At 44.4% G+C, this 16,034-nt stretch overlaps 3 protein-coding genes across 3 annotated transcripts in view; all 3 read left to right on the top strand.

Annotated features, from left to right (window-relative positions):
• The first annotated feature begins 3,929 nt into the window (after positions 1 to 3,929).
• LOC147450222 (uncharacterized) lies at positions 3,930 to 6,292 on the top strand. The gene is made up of 7 exons (XM_086519501.1): positions 3,930 to 4,473; positions 4,552 to 4,675; positions 5,565 to 5,736; positions 5,809 to 5,895; positions 5,981 to 5,999; positions 6,071 to 6,145; positions 6,267 to 6,292. The coding sequence occupies exons 1-7, from the start codon at positions 3,930 to 3,932 to the stop codon at positions 6,290 to 6,292; spliced, it is 1,047 nt and encodes a 348-aa protein (XP_086375627.1).
• A 38-nt stretch (positions 6,293 to 6,330) lies between these two features.
• The window catches only part of LOC147450220 (ABC transporter G family member 1-like), a 94,209-nt gene continuing 84,505 nt past the window's right edge, over positions 6,331 to 16,034 (top strand). The window contains exons 1-2 of the mRNA XM_086519502.1: positions 6,331 to 6,463; positions 6,651 to 6,737. Of these exons, the coding sequence (XP_086375628.1) occupies positions 6,353 to 6,463; positions 6,651 to 6,737 (198 nt within the window). The 5' untranslated portion in view covers positions 6,331 to 6,352. The remainder of the gene's footprint in view (positions 6,464 to 6,650; positions 6,738 to 16,034) is intronic.
• LOC147450221 (tubulin beta-2 chain-like) lies at positions 7,186 to 9,923 on the top strand. Its single transcript, XM_086519503.1, has 2 exons — positions 7,186 to 7,716; positions 7,957 to 9,923. The coding sequence occupies exons 1-2, from the start codon at positions 7,533 to 7,535 to the stop codon at positions 8,250 to 8,252; spliced, it is 480 nt and encodes a 159-aa protein (XP_086375629.1). The 5' UTR covers positions 7,186 to 7,532; the 3' UTR covers positions 8,253 to 9,923.

Raw genomic sequence — 16,034 nt, 5'->3', positions numbered from 1 at the left:
CTCAACCATAGCTGTGAAGACTGCCCTGTACTCAGCCTCACAAATCGAAGTGGCCACAGTAGGTTTCTTCTTGCTCAACCATGATATACATGAACTACCAAGCATGAAACAAAAACCACTTGTGGACACTCTTGTGTCAAAACAACGAGCCCAATCTGAGTCCAAAAAAGCATGTAAGTCTGGTGGCAATGATCCCCCCTTGGGATAAAACAAGCCAAGATGTAAAGTGCCACTAAGGTAGAGGAAAATCCTCTTGACATCTTGCTAATGCTTAGAACCTGGGCTATGCATAAATCTGCTGACCTGTGAGACTACGAATTGAATATCCGGCCTCGTGTTGCATACATAAATGAGGCAGCTAACAGCATTTTGGTAAAGAGTGACATCAGCAGGATCACCAGCATCATGTAGACTCAACTTCAAACCTGTTTCCATGGGAGTGGCAATAGGTTTGCAATCCTCAAGTCCAAAATTACATAGCAATGTCTCTATGTAACTTTTCTGACACAAGGCAATACCACCATCACACTGCTTAAACTGTATACCCAAGTAATGATGCAACAGCCCCAAAGCTTTCATCTTGAAAGTAGCATTCAAATCAGCCTTAAATTCAGAAATATGTCTCTCATTTGGTCCAGTGATCAGCAAATCATCAACATAAAGAGCCACAATGAGAAGTACATCATCCTCATGCTTTACATACAATGTGCTTTCTGTTGGACTGTTACAAAAGCCTCGTTTAACCAAAAGAGTGTCAGCTTTCTCATACCAAGCATGAGGAGATTGCTTCAACCCATACAAAGCCTTCTTACATCTGCACACTTTGTCCTCTTGTCCTTTTATGACAAAACCGCGAGGCTGCGTTACATAAACTTCCTCAAATATGTCACCATTCAAGAAAGCAGTAACAATGTCTGATTGATGTACATCCCAACCAAAATGAGCTGCCAATTCACATAGAAAACGCACAGTAGTCATACGAAAAGTGGGAGCAAAAGTCTCTTCATAATCTATGCCTTTTTGCTATGCATAACCCTTTGCAACAAGCCGAGCCTTATGGCGGTCAATCTCACCATCCGGCTTGAGTTTCAAATTGTAAACCCACTTCGTACCAATGGCCTTTTTGGTAGGAGGCAAATCACATAAAGTCCATGTGTCATTTTCTATGAGTGCATCATATTCTGATTGCATGGCAACCATCGAATTTTCTGAATTCTGTGGTTCATCAAAAGACAGAGGCTCCTCAACATCATGTAAGCTAGACACAGCCAAAGCATAACAATCTGATGCATAAGATGCATGGCGAGAGCCTGAACGAGTACGACTAGATAAAGGTGCATCCAATTTACTGTCACGGAAAGTGTGCACCAGCCATTTTGGCATACCTCTAGCCTGCTCATTTTCAGCCCTTTCCTCGTCAAGTACATCATGTACATTTGCATCAGTAATAGGCTGATCTAAAACATTTTTAGAAACCCCCATAGGCTGTACATTTGCCTCATTGGAACTTACATTCGTATTTCCACCACTGAAAGGGCTGAACAGAATCTTCCACAAACACTACATCCCGTGAAACCAGAATACGTTTTTTTTTGCGGATGATACAACCTGTAACCTTTGCTTTCGGCACTATAACCAACAGAAATACATTTGACAGCCTTATCATCCAATTTTTTGAGCTGCACTTGTGGCACCAAAGTATATGCCAAACAGCCAAAAACACGCATGTGCTCAATAGAAGGCTTTCTATCATGCCATGCTTCATATGGAGTAATAGACTACAAAGCTTTTGTAGGACACCTATTAAGTACATAAGTGGCACACATGATGTCCTCAAGCTTTTGTAGGACACCTATTAAGTACATAAGTGGCACACATGATGTCCTGAAGCCAAAAAGAATGTGGAAAAGCTTGACTTTTGACCATACATCGTGCCATTTCTGTCAGTGACCTGTTTTTTCTCTCAACAACACCATTTTGCTGAGGTGTATAAGGCACTGTACATTGGTGTTTTATCCCATGACTAGCCAGATATGCAACACCATTTTGCTGAGGTGTATAAGGCACTGTACATTGGTGTTTTATCCCATGACTCGCTAGAAATGCATTAAATTCATGAGACATATACTCCCCTCCTCGATCAGAACGGAGGGTGCCCATAGTACATTTAGAGACATTTTCAGCCATAGCCAGAAATTGTTTGAAGCACATAAAAACTTCGGACTTCGCTTTAAGCGGAATTAACCATGCATGCATGGAGTAATCATCAATGAAAGTCATGAAGTACAGGTAATTGCCCAAGGACGGAGTTTGCATGGGCCCACAAACATCATTATGCACAAGCTGCAACCTGCATGTGGCCCTAACTGAACCATCCTTTGGAAACTTAGAATGATGCATTTTACCCACAATACAGCCTTCACAAACATGTTTGTTTGACAGGTGCTTCAAGAGGCGGCAAAAAAGCAACCATATCAGATTTCTGCAAACGCAGCAAACTGGCAAAATTCAGATGACCAAAACGTGCATGCCAAAGTTTTGCATCTGAAATAGCCCTTGAATCTGCAACAGCATTTGCAAAATTTTTCCACACTTGTCATACAAAGTGAGCTTATACAGCCCACAACACAAAAGCCCAGATGCAACAATTTCATCACCAAAACTGAGAGCATGAACTGTACATCTATCATCCACAAATTTGACTACAAGTTCAAGTCTAGCAAGTGCGGATACAGACAAGAGATTCTTCTTGATCCCATGTACATAAAGTGCATCAACAAGTGTTGAAGAACTGCCATTAGCAACAATAAGCACAATATTTCCAACTCCTTGAACTGGATAAGAGGCATTGTTGGCACATGTGACTGAATTCCCATGAGGGACAGACTCGAGAGAGGTAAACAATTCACGATGTGAGGTGATGTGCTTTGTAGCACCAGTGTCGAAATACCACACATGTGGATCTGCAGCAACTGACAAGCATGCATCATGGACAATAGGATTGTAAGTGCACTCTGCGCTAAAAGCCCATTCTGCATCAACATCAGCATTACAGTTTCCTTTCATAGAAGACTCAACAATGGCTGCATTTGTAGTGGAACCAGCATTTGCAGTGGAACCACCCTCTTTCTTCTTGGCTCTTTTGCCTTCAACTTAGGACACTGCTTCATCAAGTGATCATTAGCTTTACAATAATGGCAATGCATCTTCTTTTTGCCCTTATCACCAGAATTTCCAGACGATTGCTGCCAGCATAAGCATTAGGAACATAATTTTTGCCACTCGCAGCAGAACCATAAGAAGTAGGTGCATTGCTGTTACCACCCTTTCTTTGAGAATCAATAAAAGCCTGTTCAACTCCCGGGGGGTTCACTATGTTTTTCCGTATGGTACCACGTGAGTGTACAAGATGGGGGTTTTTGAATTTTGTACATAAGCGTATACAATAGGGGTAGCCCCTCATTATTTCATACTCATATCGTATACATAAGGGAGGGGGCATCAAGGGGGGGGGGGGGGGGGGGGGGGGGGAGGGGTATCACATACTATGTGTGTGTTTGTAATATATATATACATACATACACATGTACATATACACACCTTGTGTGTGTGTAACACATATGTATGCCTTTCACACATACACACACACCATACAAATAAAGTATTACACACGAACACACACATATCTACATACATACATATACATTCACATTCACATTCACCATGGCTAAGTTGCGTCACTCATCTATACTAGGATAAACGGGGAGGGATTCCGGTCCCCCCCCCCCCCCCCCCCCCCGACACGCATCAACAGAAGCTTGCTCCGATAGTGCACTATGTAGTCATCGGTCGCATAGGCGTGCACACAGCTAGAGAGAGAGAGAGAGAGAGAGAGAGAGAGAGAGAGAGAGAGAGAGAGAGAGATTGTGATGTATTTTGATCCATGCATCAACAATAAGCTAGATGCGAAAGCATTTTTAATCCTCCAGTGTTACGGGTCCCCTTTTTGGAGAGCATTTTGGGACCCTCCACCTCTCCTCGGCCTCTCGATACTAGCTCATTTTCATGTTCCGAGGCCTCGAGGGCTCCGAGCCGACGAGAGGCCTCCAGTGTGGGAAGGCCCTTTAGTGGAGAGGGGCATTGAGTATTCGATTGGGGCTGCTGCGCGAGAGCGCCCTCTTGTGGCTTTAAGATGGGTAGGTCATGTGGCCGGATGTGAAAGCGTCCTACAGACGCGTAGGGGATTAAGGTCCAAAGGAATGCATAAGCAATCATTAACGAACCATTGGGTTCGCTGCCGTTACACAGAGACAGGGGAAACTCCATCGCCTCGGCCGCGAGCTCGCGCGCCGGGTCATCAGTCTTCACGCCTGCACAGTGGCGGGCAGTGCTTGCACCCTGCGGGGTCGCCATTAGCCATGGGCCTACCCAAGTGCGGGGGCCACGAGCTATTTCATCACTGCACAGGAGCAGGTCTCGGGGTAGCAGACAACGCCCTCAGCTCAGCAATTTGGGGCTGCAGGCCATAGAGCTGTGCCCTCATTACCACAGGGCTTTCGGGTGTGCATCCAGCGGGCCTGCCACTCAGTTGGGGCTGCTTTTTGATTCCATTGGTCGCACCTTGGATTGGGCTGCATTCATCATACAGGTGCAAGTCGGGGCAGCCTACAGTAAGGTTGTGCCCAAGTTATCAGAGGTGGCTCCACCTCGAGATCATGCATAAAGGAAGTCCCATAGAGGGGGATGCACGCAGTTGAATTTTGGAGCCCTGAGTAGCCTGTTGGAGACACAGGTTAGTCCAGTCGGGGGTTGTGTGAATTCTACCAGCTTACAAGGATTGAAGCAGGAGTAGACCCCGCTGGGGCTGCCTCTTTTGCTATTCGGCAGGTCATTCCCTACACCCTGCGGGGTAATCTGTTTTGCATAGACAGTCAAGCCAGAGAGGGCTACATTGCGTATTTGGAGCAGTTTGGATAGCTTCAGACTCAGGCTAGTGGGTGCAAGGCCCCTCCTTTACATTGTGCTTTAAGGTCTATGCCCACAATGGGTTGTGGTTGCGCGATTACCCGTTGTGGGTTGTGGTTATTTGGATCTCCACCTGGTCTCTACTGAGCCAGAGTGTCGAGACGGTTTTGAGGCTTTTCAACTAGTCTCTCGAGTGAGACTCGAGCCCCTTTTGTTGTATGCTAGGAAGGGTGAGCCTTGGTGCTCCGAACCCTATTGTACTCCTTTTTTTCTGATCCAACTTGGCTCCCCGAGTTTGAGGTGAGTTACCCTTCACTCGTGGGATATGTATTGAGTCGGATTTATTGGTGACGCCGGCCACTATAGACCCGGCCTTGGTTTGCTCTTGGGCTCGTGTTGAGCCCATGTTCAGTGTATTGTGCCTCCTTATGCTATGTATGCACTTGGGGGTTAACATCCAGGAGGTAATATCATTGATTATCAAGATGAAGTTCCGCACGCATTGCTAGCATTCAGATTTGGCCAAAGCATCTTTGCCATATATGGCTAGAAGAACTATGTACTATTTTGAAGCTGCTTTTTCACAATGAATTTGTCAGTGCTGTTGCTTTCCATGTTGTCAAAAGGCTCCGATTGCTTGCCAAGTCTGGAAGAACAGTACTTATCTCAATTCATCAGCTAGGTAGTGAGGTTTTTGAGCTCTTTCATCACTTGTGCCTACTCTCTTCTAGCCAAACAGTCTACTTTGGTGAACGATTGAAAGCACAAGAGGTAAATCCCTAAACATGAAAGAAATGAAAGTGTGTGGTCATTGACAGAGTTATTCAAAATGTTCTGTTGTAGTTTTTTGATGATGCTGGATTTTCTTGCCCTCCTTTTCGGAATCCCTCGGACCATTTCTTATGGGTTATCAATTTTGACTTTGAAGAGGTATTATTCCTGTTTGCCATGTGACTAAGTTTTTCTTGACATATTGCTGATGAAGAGCAAGCCATACACTTTTCATGTGTGCTAGACAAAAGATGAGGAACTCGGTAGTGAAACACTCACAAAATCACATAGAGCTCAGACTCTTATCGGAGCCTATGCGAACACAGATATGAAGAAGGCGGTGACTATAACGACACAACAAGTACAGTGAAAGGTGGTGGCTATAAAAACACAAAAAGTAAAACAAAAGGTTTGCTTACGTCGAATGTAGAATTGTAGCATTTGCTGACATGACGAATCTTCTCATTTTGCTATCTTCTACATTATAGTATTGCATTATTTATGACATCTTGATGTTTAATTGCTGCCAGGGAGGAGAGTCAATAGGGAAAAGTGATCTTGGCAAAGCGAGCACCTTGAAACAGACCTCTACCTTACATCAAGATCCTTCACAAACATGAGAAGAGACATTGCATACTACTGGTTCGGTTTGTTTATGTATACAATGCTGTCAATCTGTGTAGGCACAATCTACTTCAAACTGGGCCAATCTTTCGATGACATTCAGGTAAGAGGTTAAAATTTGTGGTGCATATCCACGCTTGTATTTGTGCAAATGCTTACATCATCCGTATGCATCACATCCGGACACTCATTTACGCACTAGATGCACATAGTTTACTTGCACATAAATACCTTGGATGCATCTTAATGCAATTATTTTACACTCATGAGTTAATCTTTCTGAAGTGTAGGCAAGGGCTGGCCTGTTTATTTTCGTGACCGCATTCTCGACTTTTATGGGGGTTGCAAGCTTTCCATCGTTCATTGAGGATATGAAGGTACCATTTCTAATTAGTGCCTTTGCACTTGCTTCTTTTGTGTTGAACAAGGGTTAACTTAATTTTCCTGTAATACAAGATATTCATATGTGAGCTTTTGAATGGGCACTATGGTGTGGCAGTCTTTGTGATGGCAAATTTTTTATCCGCCTTTCCATTTGTACTCTTGCTGGCTGTCATCCCAGGAACCATCCTGTACACAATGACCTCTTTGCATCCAGGTTTTGACCACTTCATATGCTTTAGTGTCACTCTCATAGACACCCTATCTGTTGAGGAGGGGCTACTTATGGCGGTTGCAAGCGTATCACCTATTAGTAATGGCTGGCAGCATTGTCAAGACAAAGTTTTCCAGGTATGGGTATCATGGAGTCCTCTGAATATCAACTTGCCCAAGACAATTTTGTAAAGCTTACATAGGTGTAAGTCCCATGTCTGCATTCTTAACACTTTGGTCTAGTAAAGTGTAGGATGCTCGTTCTCTAGTAGCTTATGAGCCGGCACCATAAATGTGTATGCTCTAGGCTATGATGCAGGATAAGTGGGCCACTGAGGTAACAACTATGAAGGAAGAGATGGATCAGCAGGGGCTGGTTTGAATGTAGGCCATAGATGGCCGTTGGATTCCCCCTCGATGAGGCGGAGTACAAGAGGATGCGAGGCGGGTAAAGTCGCCTGATTACAAGAGGATGCGAGATATGTCGGCATGAGTGGAACAACATGTTGGGGTAGGCTATGGATGGCCGATGGGTTCCCCCTTGACAAAGCGGGCTATCCACCGTGTGGGAGCGCAACATGAGTGCGCATGAGAATAGCCAGGGTAGTAGAGACCAAATCACTACGACAGGGCGATGCAATGAAAAGGGTGGCAGAATTTTTGGTGGTTTTTGCAAACCATGTGTGGTGGCGCTCAAGAAGGCATGGAAGGAAGAGATGGTGAATGTGATACACGCACCACATTGCAAGAGGGCAGAATCCGGTGAGCACCTGCCCGCGTTTCATTCGAGTTGCTGCTTGCTTGGCGAGTGATTATGCACATGTTCCTACTCATTAGCCGGTGCTGGCTAAGATGGAATTACTAGACACCGAGCAGCGGGGCAGCAAATGAATGATATTCGTATATCGACCAACAAGGCAGTGAGGCGAAGAGTCACTCTACAATGTGGGGATTGCAATCGAGCGACTTCAATTGGCTGATTTCTTGGACTGAGTTTATGAGGTGGATACCTCCTCGTCACAGAAGTTGTGAATCCACAAACAGGTGCAGAAGGCAGCCAGGTCGATGCCAAGTTTTGGGATGTGGTATGCATAGAGCACGCCATTGATCCCACAGGGTCATACAGCAGTGACGCTGATGTGCAGCTCGAGAGAGTGAATGTGTACTACAACGAGGCAAGTTGTGGGTGCTATGTGCCTCATGCCGTGCCCATGGATCTGGAGCCAGGTATTATGGATAGTGTTCAAACGGGACCCTATGGGCAGATCTTCCACCCTGATAACTTCGTCTTTGGCTAGTCTGGAGCTTGCGTCCGAGTCCCGACTTCTTCCACTGCGGCCGCCAACGCTGTTGACTCCCTGAGCCTCTCGTTGCCTGTCCGAAGCACTAAATCGGCTTTTAGATCATAGTTTGAAGCATCTATCGGTAGTTACAATAGATCTTGTCACATTTTGTCAAATTTTTTCAAGGCAAGCTCGGAACCTAGCCTAGATTTTGCAAGTTAGTGATACCAACAATTTTGGGTGGTAGTGCTGTATTAACTCAGTAAAGAATGTACTTAATCTCAAACTGGATGTGTGACATCATAGCGTTAAAGATGTTAAGATCGTTAGTTTCTTTTACATGTAGTTACAAATTCTAGTCTCAATTTCCTGGTCATATGGCTTGGTTGGGTGTGTCTAACATACCTTGGGTCTATGTGACACATACACAATGTTTTTATTTTGTATATAATTACAAATATAGACACATTGTGAGCGGGATGGAAACACACAGAACGCCTCTATAATGACTCGACACACAGTCTTGGGAAGATACACACACAAACTATGGGGCACCACTCGGCTGACACAACACACCTGGACGAGACAGGGAACACACCTATGGAGCGAGAGGAGAGAGACTATCCGTTTACCCACTCCACACACAGAGAGAGACACACACACACCCAAAAAACTCAGCTAAACAGAGGAGAATTTCTGATGTTCAGATACAATAGAGCTTGGGCCAACACCAATGGGGCAAATATCTCGCACAGTATGGGTAAAAAAAGCCAGATACAATCACAAACTGGAGCAGAAGCTTCGCTCATAGGAGAAACTTACACAGCCAAAACAACAAAAAGGAGTGAGGAATTTGGAAAAATGGGCAGCGCCATCACGTCTGGAACGGCCCAAAACCCGAGTCTACAATGTCAAAGTGATCAAATCCGACCTCGGATGAGCAGTTTACGACCAAAGCAGGCTCCAAAAATCCCCAAAAACACAGTTGCGGTTGTTCCTCCTCTTCTCTACACGTTTTTTCTGGTCTTCTCTCAGGTTTTTCAGTTCCCACACTTAGATTTATTACTTGGGAACCCTTGGCCTTTTAGTTGACCTCAAACGGACCCCGAACATGCCAAAACCTGACCTCGCAGTGCATAGTTGTCACCTTTTTGCATCATCCGCACATCTGGCACTCAACATTTTTCAATAATGCATCTCGCCACCACGTGAAGTGGCCCCAAAATATGGTCCCCATGATGATCTTTTTGCATAATTATCACAAGGAAAGACCCACGTTGTGTCCGTACTTCTCCACGTGCAAGAATTGACCCCATTCGCCCTCCCGACGCCACTAGATGCCATCTGACGCACCTGCTTACCTCATGTCGTCGGCCCACGGATAGCTTTCTGAAGAAGTTTTACGCGCTACCAACTCCTCATTATTGTAGAAAAAACACATTGGTACTAGTAACGATGAAAATCGATGCACTATGTACACACTGTCCTACCTGTACACACGTGGGCCCCACGTAACCACCTGGCTCTGGAAAATGGGCAATCCTTTATTTGATGCACCATGCATGTGTATGTACATATGCGCAATCCCTTGCTCCAAAACACTCCTGACATAATTTGCCCATCCACTAGCCTGCTAGATCATTCATGATCAGCAGCAGCAAAAAGCGATATGAGACTCGCAGCGTCACAAGTCTCCTCATCCTTCACCAACACTGCTTGATCCACAGACAGCTGATCTTGCTCGACCATCATTAACCTAGCATGATACAATTTAAGACGCAATCCATTTACCCTTGACTTATTGTTACCATATACATGTGGTAGTGATGTGTGTGAACACACTAGGACCGCCGGGGCATTTTTTCCCTCTTTAGGAGGTTTTTTCCTCCGTGCATTGTATATACGCCCATCACTCTAGGGATATCTATCTTTCCATTGCACACTAAGTAACACACTCTCTATTGTGTGCCTTGAGCTTCCTTCGTCTTCTCCAAGCTGTGTGTGTTTCTCTGCAACCCTAATTCCAACAATTGGTATCAGAGCAGGTCACGTCCTCCCCGGCTTAGTCGCCAGCTGCTCCAGCACACGCCTGCTCACTTTCTCCGATTTCAGTGATCTTTGGCGAGCGTTCGTAGGTCGACAAAAATTTTGGGAATGCTCGAAGAGCACGGTCTGCTCAGAATTTTGATTTGGGCTCATTTCGGTCTCCGTTTTCACTACAGGCAGTACTGCACAGGCTATTTCGTCATTTTGTGCAGAATTTCTGTCAGTGCCTTTTTCTGCATAACAGGTTCCTTATAGTCTTCTACGGTTTGTGCTATATAGCACAGGTTGTTCCCACTCCGTTTCTCCTATTTTCGGGCAGTTTTCACATCAGGTGCAACATTTACCATGGCTGAAAACAACAACACAGATGTGTTCAAGATGTTTTCTACTGAGGACAGGTTGGATGGGGACAACTACCCTATGTGGCTTTATATGATGCAACATGTTCTTGTGTTAAAGGTTGTCTATAACATTGTGCAGGGCATTGATGTACGTCCTGGTTCTGAGGATGTAGGCGATGTTGAGGATGTTGCAGGTCTTGCTGCAAGGATTGCAGTTGTTAGAGTTGTTTTGCCTACGGCAGAACAAGCTCGTTGGGATGTTAAGGATGCACAGGCTCATGCATTGATTGCGTTTTCTGTGAAGTGCACCATTGTTCCTCACATCCGTTCAACAAAATCTGCAAAACAGGCTTGGGATATTTTAGAATGTCTTTATGCAAGCCGCAATGAGGCTAAAATTGCTTTGCTGCAGAAAGAGCTGGAGTCGAAGATTATGCATGAGGAAGATGATATGGACACTTTCCTTGATAGTGTCAAGGATATCAATGAGAAGCTTATTTCTGCAGGTCAAGTCATTTCAGACAGTTCCCTTGTGCAGACTGTTCTCGATGCCTTACCAGATTCCTACCAGATTTTTGCTAGTACTTGGAGACTTATGACCCAAGAAAATCCTGAAGTTGTCAAGTTTGATGAATTATGCACATTGCTGTTGCAAGAGTCACTTTCCAGAAAAAACAGGACTAGGCAGCGTGCAATTGAACAGGCTTTTATTGCTTCTCAAAGAAAGGGTGGTAACAGTAATGCAGCCACTTCTTATGGTTCTGCTGCGAGTGGCAAAAATTCTGTTCCTAATGCTTCTGCTGGCAGCACTTCGTCTGGCAATTCTGGTGATAAGGGCAAAAAGAAGATGCGTTGCCATTATTGTAAAGCCAATGATCACTTGATCAAGTCGTGTCCTAAGTTGAAGGCCAAAGAGGCTAAGAAGAAAGAGGGTGGTTCCACTACAAATGCTGGTTCCACTATAAATGCAACCATTTTTGAGTCTTCTGTGAAAGGAGACTGTAATGCTGATGTTGATGCAGAATGGGCTTTAGCGCAGAGTGCACTTACAATCCTACTGTCCATGATACATGCTTGTCAGTTGCTGCAGATTCACATGTGTGGTATTTCGACAGTGGTGCTACAAAGCACATTACCTCACATCGTGAATTGTTTACCTCTCTCGAGTCTGTCCCTCATGGGAATTCAGTCACTTGTGCCAACAATGCCTCTTATCCAATTCAGGGAGTTGGAAAGATTGTGCTCACTGCTGCTAATGGCAGTTCCTTCACACTTGTTGATGCACTTTATGTACCTAGGATCAAGAAGAATCTCTTGTTTGTATCCGCACTTGCTAGACTTTGACTTGTAATCAAATTTGTGGATGACAGATGTACAGTTCATGATCTCAGTTTTGGTGATGAAATTGTTGCATCAGGGCTTTTGTGCCATGGGCTGTATAAGCTCACTTTGTATGACAAGTGTGGACAAAATTTTTCAAATGCTATTGCAGATTCAAGGGCTATTTCAGATGCAAAACTTTGGCATGCACGTTTTGGTCATTTGAATTTTGCTAGTTTGCTGCGTTTGCAAAAATCTGATATGGTTGCTTCTTTGCTGCCTCTTGAAGCACCTGTCAAACATGTTTGTGAAGGCTGTATTTTGGGTAAGATGCAGCGTTCTAAATTTCCAAAGGATGGTTCATTTCAGGCCACATGTAGGTTGCAGCTTGTGCATAGTGATGTTTGTGGGCCCATGCAAACTCCGTCCTTGGGCAATTACCTGTACTTCATGACTTTCATTGATGACTACTCTACGCATGCATGGGTATTTCCGCTTAAAGCGAAGTCCAGAGTTTTTATGTGCTTCAAACAATTTCTGGCTATGGCTGAAAATGTCTTGAAATGTTCTATGGGCACCCTCCGTTCCGATCGAGGGGGGGAGTATATGTCTCATGAATTTAATGCATTTCTGGCTAGTCGTTGGTGCCACAAGTGCAACGTAGAAAATTGGATGATAAGGCTGTCAAATGTATTTTTGTTGATTATAGTGCTGAAAGCAAAGGTTACAGGTTGTATCATCCGCAAACAAAACGTATTCTGGTTTCTCTGGATGCAGTGTTTGTGGAAGATTCTGTTCAGCCCTTGCTGTCATGTACTAGAGACAGTAATGTAAGCTCACAGGACATTTATGACACTTTGTTGCCTCTTTTCATTGGTGGAAATACGAATGTAAGTTCCAATGAGGCAAATGTATAGCCTATGGGGGTTTGTGAAAATGTTTTAGATCAGCCTATTACTGATGCAGATGTACATGATGTACTTGACGAGGAAAGGGCTGAAAATGAGCAGGCTAGAGGTATGCCAAAATGGCTGGTGCATACTTTGCGTGACAGTAAATTGGATGCTCCTTTGTCTAGTCGTACTCGTTCAGGCTCTCGCCATGCATCTTATGCATCAGAGTGTTATGCTTTGGCTGTGTCTAGCTTACATGATGTTGAGGAGCCTCTGACTTTTGATGAAGCACTTCCGAAAATTGGATGGCTGCCATGCAATCAAAATATGATGCACTTATAGAAAATGACACATGGACTTTATGTGATTTGCCTCCTGGCAAAAAGGCCATTGGTACGAAGTGGGTTTACAAGTTGAAACGCAAGCCGGATGGTGAGATCGATCGCCATAAGGCTCGACTTGTTGCAAAGGGTTATGCACAACAAAAAGGCATAGATTATGAAGAGACTTTTGATCCCACTTGTCGTATGACTACTGTGCGTTTTCTATGTGCATTGGCAGCTCATTTTGGTTGGGATGTACATCAATTAGACATTGTTACTGCTTTCTTGAATGGTGACATATTTGAGGAAGTTTATGTAACGCAGTCTCGCGGTTTTGTCATAAAAGGACAAGAGGACAAAGTGTGCAAATGTAACAAGGCTCTGTATGGGTTGAAGCAATCTCCTCGTGCTTGGTATGAGAAAGATGACACTTATTTGGTCAAACAAGGCTTTCGTAACAGTCCAATAGAAAGCACATTGTATGTAAAGCATGAGGGTGATGTACTTCTCATTGTGGTTCTTTATGTTGATGATTTGCTGATCAGTGGACCAAATGAGAGACATATTCCTGAATTTAAGGCTGATTTGAATGCTTCTTTCAAGATGAAAGATTTGGGGCTGTTGCATCATTATTTGGGTATACAGTTTAAGCAGTGTGATGGTGGTATTGCTTTGTGTCAGAAAAGTTACATAGAGACATTGCTATGTAAGTTTGGACTTGAGGATTGCAAACCTATTGCCACTCCCATGGAAACATGTTTGAAGTTGAGTCTACATGATGCTGGTGATCCTGATGATGTCACTCTTTATCAAATTGCTGTTGGCTGCCTCATTTATGTATGCAACACGAGGCCGGATATTCAGTTTGCAGTCTCACAGGTCAGCAGATTTATGCATAGCCCAGGGTCTAAGCATTGGCAGGCTCTCAAGAGGATTTTCCCCTACCTTAGTGGTACTTTACATCTTGGCTTGTTTTATCCCAAGGGGGGATCATTGCCGCCAGACTTACATGCTTTTTCAGACTCAGATTGGGCTGGTTGTTTTGACACGCGAGTGTCCACAAGTGGTTTTTGTTTCGTGCTTGGCAGTTCATGTATATCATGGTTGAGCAAGAAGCAACTACTGTGGCCACTTCGAGTTGTGAGGCTGAGTATAGGGCAGTCTTCACAGCTACGATTGAGTGTGTATGGCTCAGATGCCTTATGGCTGATTTGGGTGTTGGATAGGACACTGCCAACACTATCTACACTGACAGTCAGAGTGCATTGGCAGTTGCGAGGAACCCAGTTTTTCATGCTCGCACAAAGCACATTGAGGTGCATTACCACTATCTCAGGGAGAGGCTCTCAGCAGGAGAGATCAGCTTGGCTTATGTGCCAACACAGGACAACCTTGCAGATCTTTTCACAAAGGCATTGTCTCGTGAGAATCTTGAAGCTTTTCGCAAAGCTTTGGGCTTACTCCCCTTTGTGGACTGATCATGTCCTCAGGGCATGGAACTTCCCTTTACTCATGTGCCAGCTCTCGTTCACCGCATCACTCCAGGGGGGATTTGTTACCATATACATGTGGTAGTGATGTGTGTGAACACACTAGGACCGCCGGGGCATTTTTTCCCTCTTTAAGAGGTTTTTTCCCCCGTGCATTGTATATACGCCCATCACTCTAGGGCTATCTATCTTTCCATTGCACACTAAGTAACACACTCTCTATTGTGTGCCTTGAGCTTCCTTCGTCTTCTCCAAGCTATGTGTGTTTCTCTGCAACCCTAATTCCAACAGTTCTGTAGAACCCCATCCAGGTTAGCCAACTGATATGTACCATTCGAGAAACACTCCACTACCTTGAAAGGGCCTTCCCACTTAATTTGAAACTTCTTTTGGAAGGTGTTGTCCAGCTTACTGTTGTAGCGCAAAACCAAGTCATGCTTCTTGATACCCTTACTTTTAACCTTTTCATTTATCTTTGCCAAAGCCTTATCCTGCATCTGCCCATAATGCTCCAATGCGCTCATCCTATCCAACTGAACCTCTTGTAACTGCAAGAGCCCCTCTTTGAATGCATCACTAGGCGGCCCAAGCAACTTCTCTAGCATCTTTACTATAGGCAACTCTACCTCCACTGGCAATAGTGCCTCCTTTCCATACACCAAATGAAATGGAGTAAACCCTGTACCTGTCTTCACCAAAGTACGGTAAGCCCATAATGCACTAGGAAATTCCAAATCCCAATTCTTTCCTTGGTGCTCTGTCACTTTTGAAAGAATTTGTACCAACTCACCATTGAACTTTTCATTGAAGCCATTACACTACGGATAATAAGGAGTGGTATGCTGGAGCATAATCTTCATCTTTGCGCATAAAAAATCTAGCAGTTTAGCTCTAAATCTTGGCCCCTTATCTGAAAGTAGGCACCCCAAACTTGCAACATATTTCATCGTACAAAAATTTTGCCACATTCTTTGCAGTGATCTGTTTTACTGCTATAGCCTCTGCCCATCTAGAGAGATAGTCCACTGCAGTCAAAATATAGCTTTTGCCCCTGCTTGTGATAGGTAACGGGCCTATTGCATCAATCCCCCACTTTTCAAACACATCAAACGCCATAATGGTTTTTCGTAGCTCTGGCTTCAACACTCTCTTCCCAAATGCTTGACACCTATTGCAAGACCTACACCAATGGTGAACATCCTTGTGCAAACTAAGCCAGACATACCCCTCTTGCAAGATCTTATGCAAAGTGATCTTTAGAGCAAAATGGCCGCCACATGTGCCTTCATGATTCTCTTCCAACACTCTGTAAAGCTCCTCCCTCCAAGGTACACGTCTCAACACGAGATCAGCCCCTTTCATGTATAAGACATCACCAATCAAT

Source organism: Adiantum capillus-veneris, chromosome 9 (genome assembly GCF_014529385.1).
Source record: "Adiantum capillus-veneris isolate H3 chromosome 9, ASM1452938v2, whole genome shotgun sequence".
In the NCBI taxonomy this organism is placed as follows: domain Eukaryota; kingdom Viridiplantae; phylum Streptophyta; class Polypodiopsida; order Polypodiales; family Pteridaceae; genus Adiantum; species Adiantum capillus-veneris.
This window is presented reverse-complemented; position numbering and strand designations above follow the sequence as displayed.

What these genes read in the sequence shown, in the direction of transcription:
- LOC147450222 (XM_086519501.1), top strand. Translation starts at nt 3,930, where the DNA reads ATGTATTTTGATCCATGCATCAACAATAAGCTAGATGCGAAAGCATTT. An exon ending in TCATCACTGCACAGGAGCAG is followed by an intron (nt 4,474 to 4,551) that starts GTCTCGGGGTAG and finishes TCATTACCACAG; the next exon opens with GGCTTTCGGGTGTGCATCCA. An exon ending in TCGGGGCAGCCTACAGTAAG is followed by an intron (nt 4,676 to 5,564) that starts GTTGTGCCCAAG and finishes TGAATTTGTCAG; the next exon opens with TGCTGTTGCTTTCCATGTTG.
- LOC147450221 (XM_086519503.1), top strand. Translation starts at nt 7,533, where the DNA reads ATGAGTGCGCATGAGAATAGCCAGGGTAGTAGAGACCAAATCACTACG. An exon ending in TTGCAAGAGGGCAGAATCCG is followed by an intron (nt 7,717 to 7,956) that starts GTGAGCACCTGC and finishes TGAGTTTATGAG; the next exon opens with GTGGATACCTCCTCGTCACA.